This window comes from Macrobrachium rosenbergii, chromosome 23 (assembly GCF_040412425.1).
Source record: "Macrobrachium rosenbergii isolate ZJJX-2024 chromosome 23, ASM4041242v1, whole genome shotgun sequence".
Taxonomy (NCBI): Eukaryota; Metazoa; Arthropoda; class Malacostraca; order Decapoda; family Palaemonidae; genus Macrobrachium; species Macrobrachium rosenbergii.
The window spans coordinates 41,169,765-41,186,968 of NC_089763.1; the positions used below are offsets into that span (position 1 = coordinate 41,169,765).

At 35.6% G+C, this 17,204-nt stretch overlaps 1 protein-coding gene across 1 annotated transcript in view; it reads right to left on the minus strand.

The window, feature by feature from the left end:
- Window positions 1–1,012: 1,012 nt before the first annotated feature.
- Window positions 1,013–17,204, minus strand: part of LOC136851098 (golgin subfamily A member 6-like protein 7) — a 22,201-nt gene continuing 6,009 nt past the window's right edge. The window contains exons 2-3 of the mRNA XM_067125068.1: window positions 10,160–10,183; window positions 1,013–1,368 (exon numbers count right to left, since the gene is read on the minus strand). Of these exons, the coding sequence (XP_066981169.1) occupies window positions 1,013–1,368; window positions 10,160–10,183 (380 nt within the window). The remainder of the gene's footprint in view (window positions 1,369–10,159; window positions 10,184–17,204) is intronic.

Genomic DNA, 17,204 nt, shown 5'->3' on the forward strand with positions numbered 1-17,204 from the left:
GTGCGACTTTGATTATTTTCCGCACATGTGTGATCTTGGCTGTTTTGTAGGGAGATATACTGACATATGGGATTTTGATTATTTTCCGCACATGTGTGATCTTGGCTGTTTTGCAGGTAGATGTACTGACATATGTGATTTTTATTATTTTCCGCACATGTGTGATCTTGGCTGTTTTGTAGGGAGATATACTGACATGTGCGATTTTGATTATTTTCCGCACATGTGTGATCTTGGCTGTTTTGTAGGGAGATATACTGACATGTGCGATTTTGATTATTTTCCGCACATGTGTTATCTTCGCTGTTTTGTAGGGAGATATACTGACATGTGCGATTTTTATTATTTTCCGCACATGTGTGATCTTGGCTGTTTTGTAGGGAGATATACTGACATGTGCGATTTTGATTATTTTCCGCACGTGTTATCTTCGCTTTTTGTAGGGAGATATACTGACATGTGCGATTTTTTATTATTTTCCGCACATGTGTGATCTTGGCTGTTTTGTAGGAGATATACTGACATGTGCGATTTTTATTATTTTCCGCACATGTGATCTTGGCTGTTTTGTAGGGAGATATACTGACATGTGCGATTTTTATTATTTTCCGCACATGTGTTATCTTGGCTGTTTTGTGATCTGTCATTTTGATTGTTTTGCGTTTGCATACATGGGCTGAGTGATCTTTCTACATTGCATGTGTGTGTGTGTTTTCGGTCACACATGTGCTCTTTTTTCTTCCTTGTATGTGTGCATTTTTTGTCTGTTAAATCTAGAGACACGCATGTTCTTTGCCTTTCGTGACTGTTCTTTGCTCTTTCGTGACTGTTCTTTACTCTTTCGTGACTGTTCTTTGCTCTTTCCTGACTGTTCTTTACTCTTTCGTGACTCTTCTTTTCTATTTCGTGACTGTTCTTTACTCTTTCGTGACTGTTCTTTGCTTTTTCCTGACTGTTCTTTGCTCTTTACTGACTGTTCTTTACTCTTTCGTGACTGTCCTTTGCTTTTTCCTTACTGTTCTTTGCTCTTTACTGACTGTTCTTTACTCTTTCGTGACTGTCCTTTGCTATTTCCTGACTGTTCTTTGCTCTTTACTGACTGTTCTTTACTCTTTAGTGACTGTTCTTTGCTATTTCCTGACTGTTCTTTACTCTTTCGTGACTCTTCTTTGCTATTTCGTGACTGTTCTTTACTCTTTCGTGAGTGTTCTTTGCTTTTTCCTGGCTGTTCTTTGCTCTTTACTGACTGTTCTTTACTCTTTCGTGACTGTTCTTTGCTATTTCGTGATTGCTCTTTACTCTTTCGTAATTGTTCTTTGCACTTTCCACTTTCCTGACTGTTCTTTGCTCTTTCGTGGAAGATCTTGACTATTTTGTGACTGTGCTTTGCTTACTTTCGGTTACACAGTCGCAATTAGCCCTCTCTCTCTCTCTCTCTCTCTCTCTCTCTCTCTCTCTCTCTCTCTCTCTCTCACAAGCACTCTCGTACGTTACGCGCACACATGCACTTTCATTCAATTACTTAGAAGAAGGCTGACTTTGATAACTGTTTCATAGTTCAGTGAAATGATTCTTGTGACCGCTATGACACTACTGTGAAGATAGCAATGTTGCAATACAAAACTAAGGCCTGGCAATAATAATAATAATAATAATAATAATAATAATAATAATAATAATAATAATAATAATAACTGCAATGAGCGAAGATAGAAGTATATGGATTAAAATTATGAATATGTTGTTAGCATTACTATTTATTCCTATTGATAACAATAATACTGCGGTTATGGTAAATAAAATTACGAATCTGCTGGTGACATTAATATTAATTCCAGCTGATAACAATAATTCTTGCGGTGAGTATAATGTGAATTTGCTGTTTTGAATAATAATAATAATAATAATAATAATAATAATAATAATAATAATAATAATAATAATAATAATATGGATTAAAATTACGAATCTGCTGGTAACATTAGTATTAATTCCAACTGATAACAATAATTCTTGTGTGAGAACAATGATTTTGCTATTTTGAATAATAATAATAATAATAATAATAATAATAATAATAATAATAATAATAATAATAATATGGATTAAAATTACGAATCTGCTGGTAACATTAGTATTAATTCCAACTGATAACAATAATTCTTGTGGTGAGTATGATGTGAATTTGCTGTTTTGAATAATAATAATAATAATAATAATAATAATAATAATAAGACCATGCCCAGTGACGTCAGCGCTCTCTTGGCAAATCAAAAATCAACTCTCTCTCCACCAATCAACAATAAAATAATAATAATAATAATAATAATAATAATAATAATAATAATAATAATAATAATAATAATAATAATAATAATAGAGTGGCGGTAGCAAACATAAAAAAAAGCAACACGATCTGCAAAATAACTGACACAGGAAACGTGTTCGCTACCATGCATTCGCCTGTCGCTTCTGCTCCTCTGCCTATAGACTTCAACGCGACAAAAAGCGACGATTACGCGCCGCGCCCGTGGAGAGCGCCCTTGACCGATGCGCCGGATTAGAGTCGCGATACTCTGACCATACGGGCACGCGGGTGCGTAATTAATGGATATAAATTTCATTAGAGCGTATTCACATAGCCGGCGCATAATTCACATGCACTGGGATTTTCAGAGTGTTTCTCTCTCTCTCTCTCTCTCTCTCTCTCTCTCTCTCTCTCTCTCTCTCTTTGTCATGTGTGTAATGGACAGTGGGTTTAAAAATGCATAGAGAATCATGTAATACATACACGCACACACATACATACACACATATACATATACATACATACAGACATATATAATACAGTATATATATATATATATATATATATATATATATATATATATATATATATATATATATATATATATATATATATATATATATATATATATATATATATATATATATATATATATATATATATATATATATATATATATATATATATATATATATATATATATATATATATATATACACTGTGACCGTCCAGACACCATACTTAAAATATGAAGTTCAGTGTACTGTTCTGCATCATCTAGATTAAAGTTCTGGGATTAAAGTTCATTACCAGTAGATTACCTTTCATACAAAAGACACTAAACATACAGATAAACATCGTGATTTAATATATATATATATATATATATATATATATATATATATATATATATATATATATCAAAGCCATTTCCTATAAAAAAAAACTATTGCTGTCACATCAACAGATATACTGCTACAGCAAGGATTATCCCTCCAGCGCGAGAAACTTCAACACTAGCTGCTTCATACACCCACACACACACACACACAGAAAGCTCACCAACAGTGTATCGATACCCCCTGCACAAAGTGCGCCATTCACTTCTACCTTTCACACACTCTCTAGTTTCCTGGATGTCGAGGTATATACCTCCTTTCTATAACCTCTTTCATTCTAATTAAGAACAGGCCCATTATACATTACATTACTAGATTCAATATATTTCAGAAAGAAATGCAAAACAAGGCTACTAACACATCATCAGAGTGTTTGGGTCTGTTTCAGTTTAAGGGAAGTATATATCTGATTTAGGCAGATATAATATGCACAAGTGTTTCTATGTGATAGCGTGGTAGATTACTGATAGATTGTTGCCCCCCCCCCCATGAAGACTTCATTTGATTTTTTTTTGAGAGTTTGGAATTTCAGGTTTTCAATTGAAAATGTATCACAAATTACTAAAGGATGGAGAAGTTCAAGAGAATTCATATGGAAGAGAATTGAAATGGAAGAGAATTTAAATGGTAGAGAATTCAAATGAAGAGAATTCGAATGAGGAGAATTTAAGTGGAAGAGAATTCAAATGGAAGAGAATTCTAATGAAGAGAATTCAAATGGAAGAGAATTCTAATGAAGAGAATTCAAATGGAAGAGAATTCTAATGAAGAGAATTCAAATGGAAAAATTAATTTTCGTACATTCTCTGAAACGCAGAATAAATCTGAAAAAAAAAAAAAATAATGAAGGAGAATCAACTAATTAAGGTTGTGGGCCGTTATACAGCATTTTTAAATTGTTTTATGACTTTCTCGAAAACAGTCCTTTATGGCATTTTTTATCCTCTCACATTGTATTTTTGAAACTGTTATGGCCATACTCAAAGAATCGCTTTCGTCCCCCCCACCCCGCTTTCCTTTCTTTTCGCCTAAGTCAGTATTCTCGAAATTATCAAGACATTCTCAAGATATTATCACTTTCACCACTATTACGGTCTTGTCAAAGACGGTATTGTTGCCTGTTATTTTTACTGAAAGTATATATATAACCTATAATAATTACCGTAAAATGTAACCAAATGTAACCGAGTGTCAGATGCTCAATTACCGACGATGGAAGGTCGCAAGGGAGTGATGAGACTTGCATTTTTATTTCTACACGCATCGGTCATGCTTTGAATAGTTTACTTTTTATTATTACTGGCACAATAGACAGATTCAAAGAAAAGAAATATCCGTATGTGAAAATAGAAAAAAATAATTCCAGAAAATAAAAAGTTACGGAAAAATATAGATGATTATAGCTAATCAAGAGAAATAGAGGATAAACGGACACAAGTAGTTTTTCATAATGCGGGAACTGAGATTGGCCGAAGTTAGGTCAGTTCAGAAAGAGGGTAAACAATGAATCGCCTTGAATTTTTTTTCCAATATGATTGGAATTTCTATTTAAAAAAATCAGCTTCAAAGGACTTTTTCTTTGCGAGAAAATCCAACTTAGATGACGGGCGTAAATTTGTACACACACAAAAAACTTAACTGAAGCATTTTCTCCTTCTGACTCTCTTTCAATAAACTCATAAACCAGAGGACATATTAATATATATATATATATATATATATATATATATATATATATATATATATATATATATATATATATATATATATATATATATATATATATATATATATATATATATATATATATATATATATATATATATATATATTATATATATATATATATATAAATTTATATATATATATATATATATATATATATATATATATATATATATATATATATATATATATATAATGAAGAGAAAATATGGCGGGCAAAAAATTGCATCTATACATCAACGACAATCAAATCTCTACCTATTTACCAGTTTCTCTCTCTCGCTTTCTTTGCCTCCTGCTTCTCTCTCTCTCTCTCTCTCTCTCTCTCTCTCTCTCTCTCTCTCTCTCTCTCTCTCTCTCTCTCTCTCTTTCCGTGAACGCCAGCATTCCAATAATCACCATAATCTAAACTTGGCACTCAATTGGAGCATCCGGCTGAAACAACTTAGTCTCCCCTCAAGCATTCGAGCGGTGTTGCCATCACGTTGGTCAATTCATTATTATCACCGGAGGATCGGGAAATCCGAGGAATCACTTCATTATTATCTCGGAAATCAGGAATCATTCCAGCTGGAATCCACAACCTCCGGCGTCAGAGTGAAAAGAATTGATTTCTCATCACCGACAACGAAAGGACGAATAAAGAAGGCGCTTAAATGAGATGTCTGCTAGTATTCCAGGTTAGTCCAAGATTTATATACCGGAATGATTAACCGTTAAATACTTGTTTATTTCCACACCAGACTAAGAGATAAACAGTAAACAATACACTGTAAACAAAGCTGAAAAAGCAAACAAATGCTCAAATGCTCAGACAAATTAACAAACTGGTTGTATTTAAGATCAACCCTAAAATCACCAAACTTTCTGTATGTTACGGTAAATGTTATTAATAGTAAAGAAACTGATAAACATATAAGTAATCTACTAAGACAGTAAATAAACGAACGAACACATAAACAATCTCATTACATTCGAGGTTAGTTTAAAAATAATCAAACTCCTTGAATATTAATTTGGATGTCTATGACAAAGAAAATGAAAAAAAAAAAAAAAATTGTAAAAAGCGGTGATAAAATAAAGAAAGAAAAAAAAAACACCATATTTCACTCAAGGTCAGTTTGAAACTCACCAAACTCCTCAAATATTAATCATGATGGCCATGACAAAGAAAGTGCAAAAGAAATAGATAAAAAAATACAAAGCAGTTTGCAGAAAGAGTAAATAAATAAACTAACAAATAATGGGCATACTCGCATTGCAGGGCTGTCAAAAAAAAAAAAACGCCATTTTTGGAACGTTGAACTTCTGACCAACATTTCTACCAAATAAAAAAAAAGTATTACCTTGGACACATAAGAGTAAAATCGCAAAAAAAATAAATAAAAAAATTAAGAGCATTACATATTGCTAACAAATAATCGACATGCTCGCATTCATTGCAGGTCTGTCAAAAAAAAAAAACACTGCCATGTTGGAATGTTGAACTTCTGATCAATATCTCTGCTACATGAAAAAAATAACACGAAAAACGCTAAAAACAGAGGCGACAAAACAAATCCGCCAAAAGGGTGAAAAGAAAAAAAATTACCATGTTAAAGTGTTGAATTTCTAATAAACTTCTTTACCAACTGAAAAAAACGCAAAAACACTAAAAACACAGAAGGAGCAACATGAAAAACAACAAGTCCGCCGTAAGAGTGAAAAACAAAACACTACCATGCTGGAATATTGAACTTCTGATTAACATCTCTACAAAATGGGAAAAAAAATAAAAACAAAAACACCAATAAAGTAAGAGCAATAAAAAAAAAATCCAACGAAAGAGTGAAAGAAAAAAAAAACACTACCATGGTGAAACGCTGAACTTCTGATCAACATCTACCAAATGAAAAAAACAACACCAACTAAAAGGAGGAAAAAAAAAACAAGTCCACCGAAAATGAAAAAAAAACACTACCATGGTGCAACGTTGAACTTCTGACCAACATCTCTGCCAAATAAAACAAAAACAACACTAACTAAAAAGGAGAAAAAAAAACATGTCCGCCGAAAGAGTGGAAAGAACGACACACACACAAAAAAAAAAATACCCAACAAACAGACGAACCTGCTTCCATTCCAGGTCAGTGCGAAAAACCGCGGGATTGCTGGAATCGTCAAAATATGCAAAATGCGGCCTGGAACAGCTTACTGGCGGGAGCGAATCGGCCTAGCTCGGGAAGGTTGCGTGAAATCAAAGTTTAATATGGCCCGCGTGCAAGAGAGAGTGGCCTGACCTGAAGGCGACAATCGGATTGCCCTCTCTCTCTCTCTCTCTCTCTCTCTCTCTCTCTCTCTCTCTCTCTCTCTCTCTCTCACACATGCTTTTATGGAGTTTTTGTCAGCCATCCTAACTCGTTTGTGTGTCTTAAAAAATTATTATTTTTATTTCTCTCTCTCTCTCTCTCTCTCTCTCTCTCTCTCTCACTTTTATGGAATTTTTGTCAGCCATCCGAACTAGTTCGTGTATATAGATAAATTATTTTTATTCCTCTCTCTCTCTCTCTCTCTCTCTCTCTCTCTCTCTCTCTCTAGTGAGCGAGAGCGCGCGCGCTCGCAAGCTGCTTCCGGATTACGTTGTCATTCCTAACAAGTGAACGACGAATGAAAAATGGACATAAGCGTCGCCCTCAGGTGACAGGGAGATTTGGTGTGGGGTGGGGGTGGCTGAGGGGAAGGGGTAGGGGTAGGGGTAGGCGGAAGGGGGTGGGGGATGGGGGTATGAGAGGGAGGGTGGAAAATGCGATCAAGTTCTTTTACGTTGTTTTTGTATCATTACAGAACGGTAGAGAGAGAGAGAGAGAGAGAGAGAGAGAGAGAGAGAGAGAGAGAGAGAGAGAGTTATACGATGAGAGATTGAGCTGAGTAGCTAATAAACAGATAAGACGAGAGAGAGAGAGAGAGAGAGAGAGAGAGAGAGAGAGAGAGAGAGAGAGATGAGATTGCACTAAATAGCTAATAAACAGATGAGTAGACGAATAAACAGTTGGACAGAGAGAGAGAGAGAGAGAGAGAGAGAGAGAGAGAGAGAGAGAGAGAGAGAGAGAGAGAGAGAGAGAGAGAGATTACTATAGTTAAAAAGCCTACGAGAGCGCAAAAAGACGATCTAAGGAATGGAGGGATAATTGGATTGAACACGAAACAATAAACCCAAAGGGAAGAAAAAACAGAAAATGCATAATAATACAAAAAATGCACTAAAAGGAGTAAGATAATAATAACAGAGAGAGGTTCTCAAGTCCTTTTTAATAACGGTTAACACCGTAGAGTTGATAGGATTACATGCACAGGATAAAACGAAGTACTTTACATAAAGTAACTATGTTTATATGTGCGATATATATATATATATATATATATATATATATATATATATATATATATATATATATATATATATATATATACATATATGTATATATATATATATATATACTGTATATCTGTGTGGGTGTGTTTGTGTGTGTGTGTGTATGTACGTCTGTGTGTACAAGCATCACAGTGCGTGCAAGGAAGAGATTAATGGCAATAATCATCGTAAAATTGTGTTTCCTACCAAGATTAAACCATTTCCTACAATGCCTATTGGAGCAAACAGTTTAACCTTTGAAAAACTTATTAATATAATATATATATATATATATATATATATATATATATATATATATATATATATATATATATATATATATATATATATATATATATATATATATATATATATATATATATGTCTTAAAAGAATTTCACCCGGCCGATATTATGTTAGTATTTCAAGACCTATTCACCAAAAGCGATATTCATATGTAAATGTATTTACTCAATAGTATCAGCTAAAAAAGATGGATATTTACATGTCAGTATATAAACAGTAGTTCACGGGAATGGGATATTTATACTGTATCATATCAATATCAGTTTACACAAAAGGAATATTCATACGTAAATACATCAATACACCAGTTCATTCAGATTTAAAAATATATCTGTACCTTACAACTTCATATGACTGTGATATTTATATGTTAATAAAAATATATAAATATCTGTTCACACGAACAAGATATTTATGCGTCAATATATCAGTATCAATCAAAATAAACGCAAAATCAATGCATTAATATATCAACGCCAGTTGATATTTATACGTTAATATAAACTGGTGATATATTTATATCAGTTTGTATGAAAGTGATGCTTATACCATAATATGTCAGTATCAATAGCGTTAGTACCAGTTCACATGATAGGCATATTTATACATTCATCTTTCACTATTATACTAATACTAATTCACTATTTGATATCCATTTCTAACCTAGTAATATTTATACGCTGATTATAATATTACCATTTCACTGAAAGTAATATTTATAAGTATAACTTCCCGGTGTCAATGAGCCACTGAATTAGGTCAAATGGCGTTACAACGACTGTGGTCATCGGTAAAACTTACTAAATTTTCATGTCATAAAAGCATGGAAAAACGATCATTTCAATAAATCGACGTTATAAAGAGCCACAATACATACGCAATAACATAACGCATTCTTAACATGAGTAACATCATAAAATTAATGTTTGTGATATAAATGTAACATCATCAAATTATCAGACACTAACTAAAGGATTACATCAGTTATTATAACGAAAACGGTATCATAAAAAAAATTCAGTCTTTCATAAGCCACCCAGTAACCTTAACTAGAGTGACAGCTTTGCAACAGGAGCAACAGGATACGATAACAGCTCAACGCCATCGACAGGGAAAATTATCAATAACATCAATGAGATCATAACTTAATAACAATAACACTAATAAAAGAACGATAATGTGAACAGACCAGTACGCCACATAACACTGTGAACATCACTAAAATAACTTATTGATGGTAGATTTATAAACATCACCGTTACAATAACAGTACAATATATATACATACTTGAAGAAATTCATGAATTACAACAAGACTTCATAGTTATGAAAATGACGAGAAGAATAAAATTAGACATAAGATTAACATTTGGAATAATTTACTAACAGAATCAGCATTTAATAACATAAACAGCTTACCTTATGGCTGACAGAACAAAACCAGTTGCCGGGGGAGACAGTGCAAGTACTGCAGCGGAATGAGAGAGAGAGAGAGAGAGGAATGAAGCAGAACCATCCTCTATGGCTTACCTTGCAACGACGCAGCTTCGGAACCTGTGTGAGAAAGACAAACATTCATTAAACTGGCCATTGAAAATTATTACTTGATGATGTATCATTCATAAAACGTGAGATGTATTGCTAAAGTATGAATACTTGTGGCATGCAATCCGCTGGCGCGAGCACACAACTTTTCACACAACACTTGAATATTATGCATGCAAGCATAACGTGCAAACATGTACAAATCCAAGAGTTCCTTTCCTAGATAACTGCAATTTAACAGGTAAACGTGAATAACAAAGACCCACTAAAAGCAGAGAGAGAGGAAGCGTGAACGTGCAGTGTCAGACAAAACCGAGATAAGGTTCGACTTGAATTCAGTGAAATTGACCTTTGTTCCTTTGACGCTTCCGTCAAAAAATTTCAATGAAATTCATTATTGAGTTTATGAATGGTACAACTCTTGAAAGAACCACGTCTGAATGTGTCCGGCAAATGCCCGAAATTCTCAAGGCTATCATTTATGCGTTTCTCGTCAATGTGACCTTCAGATTTCATCGAGGCTACTTCAGCCTGTACAGCTGTGAACGTTAAATAACCGACATTGGTAAGAATGGCTCTATTTCGGCTGTAGTAAAATAGATCCAAGTCTGGTATGGGCACATGCAAGGCCAAGAGAAAGAGAAGGTCTGCTCACTTCCCCCCAAAATCCCCCATGTAGGCGGAGCTTCGTCTACCTACTTACTGCGTCAGCAGGTGAATTGCCGTGATGAGCAGGTACCTCTAAGATACGTCAACGCCTACGTGGTGACCCCAGGTGGACGGCAACTCCACCCAGTTGGGTAGACCTTGTCTCTCTTGGCCTTGAGCACATGTACAAGCGAGCTGCAATACCTCATTCTTAGCGTTCCTCAGAGCTTGGTGGGTTAACGGTAGCCTAACTTTCTACCAAATGAAGGCTCAAATCCTACCAAGGACAGGAGACTTCATTTTTGCCCAATGCGGATTCAAGGCTTTCAGATGAGATTAAAGAAAAAAATAGTTAAGAGATCATTATGGCTGTGAAAATTAAACGCTAGTGCTCAGCTCGGGATTAGGTCACTCACGGATCAGTTTAGTCACCAGCTGACTTAGTTGACACCTAACATACACATGCCAAACAAAGGCACGTTTTATTTCGTTAGGTTCACACCCCGCCCTCATTTCTCCATAAAAAAAAATAGGAATGATTTCTCGTGGTACTTTGACAAGAAGCAGAGAACGAGAAATGATGTCAAATAGTGAATCCTCATTGGAGGAAGCAAATTCAGTTCGTATCTGAAGAGTAAGCCATTCCATCTACATCTTTTCATTTGCGCTCATATTTCAATACAATTTAACCGAAAATACGAACATTACAGATTTAAAGGTCATATTTACATCGAGCAACATACGAACAAGTTTACCTTCGGAGAGGAAACACTGGAAGGAAGATAAGTAAACATTTTTCTGGAAGGAGAATAAGCAAACGTTTTTCTGGAAGGAGAATAAGCAAACGTTTTTCTGGAAGGAGAATAAGCAAACGTTTTTCTGGAAGGAGAATAAGCAAACGTTTTTCTGGAAGGAAGATAAGCAAACTTTTTCTGGAAGGCGAATAAGTAAACGTTTTTCTGGAAGGAGAGTAAGCAAGCGTTTTTCTGGAAGGCGAATAAGCAAGCGCTTTTTCTGGAAGGAGAGTAAGCAAACGTTTTTTTGGAAGAAGAGTAAACAAACGTTTTTTTGGAAGGAGGATAAGCGAACGTTTTTCTGGAAAGAGAATAAGCAAACTTTTTCTGGAGGAAGGATAAGCAAACGTTTTTCTGGAAGGAGGATAAGCGAACATTTTTCTGGAAGGAGGATAAGCAAACGTTTTTCTGGAAGGAGGATAAGCAAACGTTTTTCTGGAAGGAGGATAAGCAAACGTTATTCTGGAAAGAGGATAAGCAAGCGTTTTTCTGGAAGGAGGATAAGCAAACGTTTTTCTGGGAGGAAGATAAGTAAACGTTTTCCTGGAAGGAGGATAAGCAAACGTTTTTCTGGAAGGAGGATAAGCAAACGTTTTTCTGGAAGGAGGATAAGCAAACGTTTTTCTGGAAGGAGGATAAGCAAACGTTTTTCTGGAAGGCGGATAAGCAAACGTTTTTCTGGAAGGAGGATAAGCAAACGTTTTTCTGGAAGGAGGATAAGCAAACGTTTTTCTGGAAGGAGGATAATCAAACGTTTTTCTGGAAGGAGGATAAGCAAACGTTTTTCTGGAAGGAGGATAAGCAAACGTTTTTCTGGGAGGAGGATAAGCAAACGTTATTCTGGAAGGCGAATAAGCAAGCGTTTTTCTGGAAGGAGGATAAGCAAACGTTCTTCTGGAAGGCGGATAAGCAAACGTTTTTCTGGAAGGAGGATAAGCAAACGTTTTTCTGGAAGGAGGATAAGCAAACGTTTTTCTGGATGGAGGATAAGCAAACGTTTTTCTGGAAGGAGGATAAGCAAACGTTTTTCTGGAAGGAGGATAAGCAAACGTTTTTCTGGAAGGAGGATAAGCAAACGTTTTTCTGGAAGGAGGATAAGCAAACGTTTTTCTGGGAGGAAGATAAGTAAACGTTTTCCTGGAAGGAGGATAAGCAAACGTTTTTCTGGAAGGAGGATAAGCAAACGTTTTTCTGGAAGGAGGATAAGCAAACGTTTTTCTAACGCTTAACGACAAACTTACAATCCGTTCGCCCGGCTTCAGTGGCAACATTACCAAAATCAACAGCAGCAAAAGCGAGTCTATCAACAAGAGTAGACATCGAGTGAAACAACAGCTTAAAACAACAGCTAAACAACTAAGAGCTACGAGAAGAAACAGCTACACCAACACCGATGGGGAATCTAAAGTAGTTCTAACAAAATCAGCAACAGCAAAAGTGAAGTCAGCCACAAGTAACCACCTTGACTGAAACAGCAGCGTAAAAACAACAAAACAGAGGCGTGGAGAACAGCAACAACAGTAAAGATACTGATCACAACATCATGGCGAATTCAAAGGGACTATGAACAAAATCAACAATACACGGGTGTTTATCTACAGTAACCCACAGAATACTAAACAGCAACAACACACAAGCGCCATCAACAACAACTACAAACACAACAACAAGAGCAGTATCAACAACAGCTGACGAAGCCGAACCGACCATGCAGCAGCAGCGAAATAGCAGAACAACAACAATGCCGAGACCGCAAATTCGCGAATGTTCCCCAAACGTTGGGAACATTCCGAAATAACTCGGGAAGCTTCATATATCTGTCTGTCTGAGTCCTTCTTCCCCCTCAGGAGCAGTCATGCAATATGGAGTCACGTATCAATACCCCGCCCCACCCCCCAACGCTCCTGCTGAAATTTGGATAAATTTTTTTCCCAGTCAATCATATCAACCTGACTCGGGTCTCTTCCAAGGCTACTCCCCCCCCCACCCCTCCCATCCCAAGGGGTCCAACAAATTCTGTATCCCCTCCTCCCGCCTGGCCTCTCCCAGACCACTCGCAAGGTAAACAGTTGTAAGGAATGTACGTTTTTGTGTGGGTAGTCTTGTGTGCGTGTGCATGTGTATATGCGAGTGCGTAGTTTACCTGTTTATCTCTACAAAATGCACACACCATAAACCGCATATACTATTTTCTAAAATGCTTCTGTGCAAAATATATCTTGTACCCATAAAAAAAAATTCTCCCTCTCTCTTTCTTGTGTGTGTGTGTGTGTGTGTGGTCTAGCGTGCAAATAGACCATTTGTATATTTAGTATTTTTTTATATAACTTATGATAATAAATCCAAAAATATATTTTTGTAAGACCTTCATCAGTGTCGGATACTGTACCTAATCTGCAGCTTAAAATCTCTCTCTCTCTCTCTCTCTCTCTCTCTCTCTCTCTCTCTCTCTCTCTCTCTCTCTCTCTTTCAGTATGTTTGTATGTGCGTGTACTCACCACAAACATCAGATATCAAAGACGACATTCGAACACCGGCTCATAAGAATCCCAACGATTTATCCCTCACGAGGAAAAAAAACGCTACACAAAGACTTCCATAGTGTTTCTTCCCTCTAAGCGAATGACTCACGCCCTTTGTCCCTTTCGGCATCTGAGGTCAAAACAAATCAAAGTTGAGAAAAAATCTTACGCAGAAAGCACACCAAGAATAAATCAAATGTATATTTTCGCAGACAGACAGATGACAGTGAGGGATTGAGGAGAGGTCACCCGGAAAACATGGGTATAAGGCATGGTAACAAGCCCGCTCAGGCAAGGATGATGAAATCACGAAAAAAAAAAAGACTTACTGAAGTGACTCTTTGCAATCCTTGGCCACAAAGAAGGGCGGAGTTAAAACACTTCCGCGGCTTGTGTTCTCGGGATTTTAAGCGAGTCGTTTTAAATCGTTTGTGGCGACGACAGAAGAGCCATGATGCTTCCGATCAAAAAGGGAAAAAGATAAAAAACGAATATCTTCCTCTTCTTTAGACAGGAAGATAAAGAACTTGCTTTAATTCCCCTTTCTTTAAACAAGACGGTAGAGAATATTAAAACACTTCTACTGACCAAAAATTAGGGGACTCGTCTCATTCTCTTAACGCCGTCTGTGTTTTCGTTTGTTTTGATTGAAACGGACGGAATGGACAGGGTAGAATAACAACAGTGTTCGTGATATACAAATTAAAATATTCAACGCACGTTTAGGCACAGATAAAAACCGGAAGGTGAAACAATAATAGCTTTTATGATATAAACTTCGAACGAAAGTAATCGAACAACTGTTTTGCTAACTGTGAAAGGTGATGAAAGTAGTGGGGTCACACTGCCGAAATGCGTAAGTTTGCTTTGATGACAAGAATTTTACCAATGGGAAGAACTTGGCAACAAATGAAATGCGTAAACGAATTATTTTCTCGAACCTGCGTAGCGATGAGACTATAACAGTCATAGCGTTAAGAAGTAAACGAGAAATCCTGTTAGTAAGAGGCTTGTAATGATATAACAGAAGTGAAACAAGACTCTTTTGGTAATACTGAAAAGTAAAAACAAAATTTATCCTGATCCGGTGTAATGATAGGATTGGTATATCTTTCTGACAGTACGACAAGAATAAGTAGACAACATTAATAAGGAAATGAGAGATGCTGAAAAACAATATTGTCTGTGTCCAGCAATACGATAACAGACAAATCAACTGAGGAAACTATTTCCTTGAGCTGAAGCATGATTGGTAAAACAAGATAAGAATGAGAGAGAGAGAGAGAGAGAGAGAGAGAGAGAGAGAGAGAGAGATCTTAACATTACATAATTAAAAGATGGAAAACATTTAAAAATCTTTGTATGTTTTCCGCTGGTGTGTGTGTGTGTGTGTGAGAGAGAGAGAGAGAGAGAGAGAGAGAGAGAGAGAGAGAGAGAGAGAGAGAGAGAGAGATCTTAACATTACATAATTAAAAGAGGGAAAAAATGTAAAAATCTTTGTATGTTTTCCGCTGGTGTGTGTGTATGAATGAGAGAGAGAGAGAGAGAGAGAGAGAGAGAGAGAGAGAGAGAGAGAGAGAGAGAGAGGTTTACAAAGATCTTAACAATGACCAGATAAAAATAGATATAAAATTTGAAGTCCGTGTATGTGTATATGTGCGTGCGTGAGAGAGAGAGAGAGAGAGAGAGAGAGAGAGCAGACATCTCCCCATCGCCGAGCTGTCAGTCAAACGCAGCCGTCCTTCAACCCAGGGGAAAACGTGGACATGACTTGGTTCATATAGTGTTATGCCGGCCGGAACCATACAGTAAAAAAAAAAGGGATAAATAAGAATAAAGACAGAGAGAGAGAGAGAGAGAGAGAGAGAGAGAGAGAGAGAGAGAGAGAGAGAGAGAGAGAGTTATCTTCATACAATGAAGAGTGAACTATAAACTGAATATGTATTTGAACTATAAACTGTATATGTATTAGATAAATACAGTCAAAGGTATAATATACTGTATAACCAAATGCACATGCAACAACTATATATAAATATATATATATGTATATATATATACAGTATATATATATATATATATATATATATATATATATATATATATATATATATAATCAGAAAGCTACAAACGTCCTTTAATATCCAATTCACTCTACCTCGAAGTAATATATTTTCATATATGTTACCGAAGGATTTTTAGGTGATAATAAGTCCCGTCCCCGTGGGATCGACCAGCGACGGACGGGGGAATCAGACTACAGTGACACACACTAACCAGTCGGCCACAAGAGAGGTGGCCGACTGGTTAGTGTGTCACTGTAAGTCCTGATTCCCCTGTCCGTCGCTGGTTCGATCCCACGGGACGGTGGACTTATTATCACCTAAAATTCCCCTTCGGTAACATATATATATGAAAATATATTACTTCCGAGGTAGAGTGAATTGATATTAAAGGACGTTTGTAGCTTTTCTGATTGTATATGAATCACGGTGATGTGATAAATAGTCATATATATATATATATATGTATGTATGGATGTATACACACACACAATATATATACATATACATATACATATGTATATATATATATATATATATATATATATATATATATATATATATATATATATATATATATATATATAAGGACAAAGGGACAGGGAAAGAAAAAAATAAGTAAATAGCACCGGTTGCACGTAAATACCGTATGTTCAGGAAATTCTGTTTGAATAAACATATTTTCTCTTTTTCACACTTTCCAAACTCATTCCGCTCCCAAATACACTATTCTGAAGCTAAATAAGTCGCAGCGTGATGAAGCGTAAATATACTCAAATGTATATAAAGTCTATTTTTCATAGTGAGTCATATTCAGATTTCTATATTACGTGAAGTCATTACAACTTTATTGGAAGCACATTTAAGCTCTAAAAAAATCCTATTTCTTGATCAATCTATCTGTAACTATGCTTCATGTGACTAGTTTTTACTCTATCTAGGCTTTCGGAATGAAAAAATAAAAAAATGAAATGATAAATAAAGAGATAGACAGTCAGACAGA